We start from the raw sequence: 4,321 nt of genomic DNA, 5'->3' as shown, positions 1-4,321 counted from the left end.
AAGCCGGTCAGGGAACGCCCCAGGTGAGCAGCCCACGCCCCACTGTTGCCCCTGCCACCTGGTCGGGGCCAAGAGCTGGGGAGCATCGATTCACGAGGAACAAGGTACTGCGCTCATCTCATTCCCACCAATGGAGGCTCTGGGTTTGCAGCAAGATGCAGGCCTCCAGGGACTGCTGAGTCCTCAAGCCTTAATGACAAGGGAATGGGCATATTTTCCTGGCTCCCATTCCAGGTACCCACAGGAGCAGACATGACATGACACGACACGACACAGGCAGGCACAAGGATCCCCTTGTACAGTCAGAGCCTAAGGTGAGCTGAGTGCAGGCCTGGCAGCAAGGGGTGGGAGAGCACTAGCTGCCTGTCTGAGAGCAGCTCCCTCCCTGCCCTGGGACAGGACACCTTGCTTCTCTGCGCCTGTTTCTGCAGTTACAGAGGGAGGCTCTGCTGTCTCTCTGCCTACCACAGGAGCAGGCTGCTGTGACGCTGCCCCAAATCCTCAGCATTTGAAAGGTGCTGGTATGACAGCACCATGGAACACGCACTTCTTGGGGAGCCACGTCGACTGTCCCCTGCCAGTGCAGTGGTCTCTTGGGCAGCACTGGAAGGCAGAATGCCAATTTGGTCTCTAATGCAGCCATCCTCGTGGCATCGCACCAAGGCATTTCTCATTGCAGCACCAAAGGTTTCCCCCTTTTTTAACAAGTGTCTTGTTGCTTTCCTTCAGACGCCTCAGCTTGCTGCCGTTCTGGATAACAGACTGATCCAGCACTGTGGGCAGGAGCAGGAGTAGTGAGGGCAAAGGGAGGGAAGTGCTGGAACATACAGGAGGGACCTGCGTAGCTGGTGGCTGCGCCTCTGACCCCGGCTGCCCCTCACTTGCTCTGAGGAGCAGGCTGCCAGCATCTGCCGGGCAGGACTCTTCATCCCACTGACCTAGAAAGCCCTACTCTAAATTAATGGCTTGTGCAACAGAAAGAGATGGAAACCTCCTGGGCAGGGTCCGTTCCCAGCCCTCTCCTCAGGCTCCATGTTAATTCAGTCGGATTAGCACGGAGGCAGCATGTCAGGCTCTGCCCTGCCTCGGCTTTGGAAGGGCATCTGAGGACAAGAGTCCTGACCTACCAGCGCCAAGCATCTGTCTGGGACACCAGGCTTCGTTCTGGCTAGAGCAGCTGTCGTGGATTCCCTGCATTAGTGTCAGGTGCAGCAAATCCTTCTCCACTGCCAGTTAAAGGAAAGGGCTGGTGGCTGCAACAACACCCTCTGGTGATGGGCCAGGGATGCTGAGGTCCCCGCTGTTGGGGACAGGGTCCCCTAAGGAATTAGGGTATTGTTTTGAGAAGTCCAATTATCCCTATGCGGGGGGCACGCGTGAGACTTAGAGCAGTGGAATGAATTCAGCTGGCTGTGGAGGAAGGGATGGCTCCAGGAAGCTGATGCGTGAGGAGGCTCCACAGGAGGAGTTCCCTCCAGAGCTGTCATGGCTGGGACAGGGACTGGGCTGGCAAGGACAGACCTGACAGAGCTGAGGTGCAGAAGGTGGGAGACCAAAGGTGTGATGTTAGCTGCAGCCACTGTGCAGGGCTCAGCAGGACAGGGAAGACTGTAGGGGCTCTAGGAGGCCAGGGGGCCCTAGCAGGGCTGAGAACTGCTCTAAGGGTTAAGAAGCCAAAACACCCTTTAAACCAGCTTCTCCCCGGTGTGGGCTTTGCAGAGGTGGGAATGAGGAGGTCCAAACGGGCAGAGGGGACCTGAGAGCAACCAGGGACTCAAGCCGGTGGGAAATTAGCTGCATCCTCAGTGCTGGAGTTAGGTTCATCCCCAGAGGAAGCCCAGGGCAGGGAGCTGAAGGCTTTAGCTCAGCACTCGCCCCAGAGCAGCTGCCCTCGGTCGTTCTCCTCCAAACAAGGCTGGGGATGGTAAACAGATACCATGCAGCCACAGTCCAGGCAGCTTTTACAGGAAGACTTTCTTGACTTGACAGAAGGGGATTTTCTGGCAGAAACCCTGAGCCTGACTCTGCTGGCTCATGCCTTGTGCTGCCACATGCTCCTCTGCAGGCTGTTCAGGCCTGTGGGGGAGCAGAAACAGCCAGAGGCACTGGCTGTGGGGAATCTTTACCCACCTGCCATCCTGCTCTCCTCGGGGCCGCGGGTTCGAAGGCTTCCCCGACATAAAGAGGCGCCTCGCACCGAGCTCCGGTGCCGCTCCTCGGCCTCTGGCTCTGCTGCAATGAAAAGATGGACAAATTGTGTCAACCCTCTGTGCTCCATTCCCTTTGTCTGTAAAATAGTGCCGATGGCTTCTACTTTGCAGGGGGGGTTCTTACGTACTTTCTGTGAAGTGCTTTGAGGATGAAAAATGATGTGTGAGTGCAAGGGATATTATTTAATCGGGTCAGAAGCCAAAGTTCACATCTCGTGATGCGCAATAGAGACATATCTGATCTGAAAACGTAGAGGGGCCGAGAGATCACGTTTGAACAGAGGTCTGAATTCTTGGAAGGCAAATGTAAAATCATGACAGCTTTCCATTCTTACGTTCACCCTCACCATTTTTCTGTCTGATGGTAAACCCACAATCCCCAGAAAGCCACAGCTGGTTTGGATGTTGCTGCAGCTCCTGGATTCATGAATGAAGCCATATTAACTGTGCAGTCAAAGTGTGCGAGCACATGCACAAGCATTTTTGGACTCGCAATACTAAACAGCTGCACCATGGTTGTGAAAGCTGCTGTTCCCCACAGGAGTGACTGCCACTCTGTAAACACAGCCTGGGTTAAAAATACCCCAGTGCCTTAAAAAGTTCTCCCCCTTCTTCACACTGCCAGTGCCCTCTTGCAGCTATCACTGTGCTGAGTTTAAAATAAACATATTGGCAAAAAGTCAATGGGTTAAAACACAGGAATTGAAAAGTAATTAACAAACCCAGATCCAAAGATTAAAAACCTTTCAGCCTAAATTTATCTCCCCTGCCTTTTTGCTGCCTGACTGTAAAGCCCATAATCCCCAGCAAACCATAGTTGGCTTGTGTGTTGCTACAGCAACGACTGATAGTGGCAGGAAGGAAGAGGTATATTGTGGACTTCTTCCTTGCAGGATGCCATGCGAACTGCTAATACCATCCTGAAGCTCTGTGACAGAACACCACTTCCTCTCACAAGCCTCCTGGCTGGAATCGAGCACATCCCTCACCCCCGATGTGGTCTGATCATGGGCCTTAGTTTGAACCGAACCAGCCTTGCACCACGTGGTGTCATGGGAGATGCTGCATTCATTTCTCCCCTTCAGCTGTTTTCCCTGCTTTCTGTCCACCCGGCCATCCATTCCTCCTGGGCCTCCTGTACCAGTCTAACCCTCCGAGCAGCCCCCCAAGACCCGCTGTTCTTTACAGCAGCCTGCCACAAACACTTCCCCCCCAGCTCCGTGGAGTTTTCCCTCAAAACTGCATGGCCCTCAGGCATGGGCAGGCAGTGTCTGGCCCGAGATCTGCAGCTCAGTATCTCATGAATGATGTGATTGCACGCGGGCCTTCTGTCTGTGTTGCTCCGCGGGCTGCAAAGTAATTTCCACCCCTGCAAAGTGGCTGCGCAGCACTGCCAGGTGGATGGGACTGCACTTCACCCAAGTGCCCCCGGGCACAATGGACAGCAGAAGGCACGAGGCAGGGCAGAATGAGGCCCTCCTGAAGAGCCAGCAATCTGCCTTCTGCCGTGGTGATTTATGTCTCCTCTCCTTAACCTCAGGCAGCTCTGGACTGCACAGTGATAACAGGCAATAAGCCATTCTCCCCAGGGGAGCCACGAGACCAGCCCCTGTACATCTGTCAGAGGGCTGGCGCTTTCCTCTCACCTGCCAAGGACTTGTAGCCGAGGAACCTGGCAATCTTTTGCTGGCAGTGCTCCTGCTCTTCGTATGTCAGCAGCTGGTAGATGAACTGCCAAATGACCTGCTTGGCTGGCGTGTCCAGCACAGGGTACACGTCCACAATGAGCGTGTCGATGTTCCTGCGGGCACAGGGCATGCACATCTGCCGCATTATGCCTTTTCCAACCTCCCTTTGCCTCTATATTCTTTGTCCAACCCAGATTTGAATGCTGAAGGCTTCTCTCTTTTTTTAAGAGGGAGTGATGGGCAAGCACCTGGTTCCTGTCCCTTTAAAGCTAAAGGATTCTGGGAAAAGTAGTTCTCCTGATGGTCCTGGTAGGAGGTGGAGTCTCAGCTCATGGGACAACCTGGCTATAAAAAGCACGGCTTGGGCTCGCTTGCTGACCTGTGGGGGCCATGCTGAGGGTGGAGTTATACCTAGAGGTAGGG

The 4,321-nt window shown here is 54.4% G+C and overlaps 1 protein-coding gene across 1 annotated transcript in view; it reads right to left on the bottom strand.

The window, feature by feature from the left end:
- GRID2IP (Grid2 interacting protein) overlaps nucleotides 1–4,321 on the bottom strand; it is a 72,071-nt gene that overhangs the window by 18,001 nt on the left and 49,749 nt on the right. Inside the window, 3 exon segments of the mRNA XM_025208284.1 lie at nucleotides 2,022–2,027; nucleotides 2,129–2,232; nucleotides 3,857–4,011. Coding sequence (XP_025064069.1) covers nucleotides 2,022–2,027; nucleotides 2,129–2,232; nucleotides 3,857–4,011 — 265 coding nt within the window.

This window comes from Alligator sinensis, unplaced genomic scaffold (assembly GCF_000455745.1).
Source record: "Alligator sinensis unplaced genomic scaffold, ASM45574v1 scaffold1164_1, whole genome shotgun sequence".
NCBI lineage: Eukaryota > Metazoa > Chordata > Crocodylia > Alligatoridae > Alligator > Alligator sinensis.
Note: the sequence above shows the minus strand (reverse complement) of the source record. Positions and strands in the feature narration are given on the sequence as shown.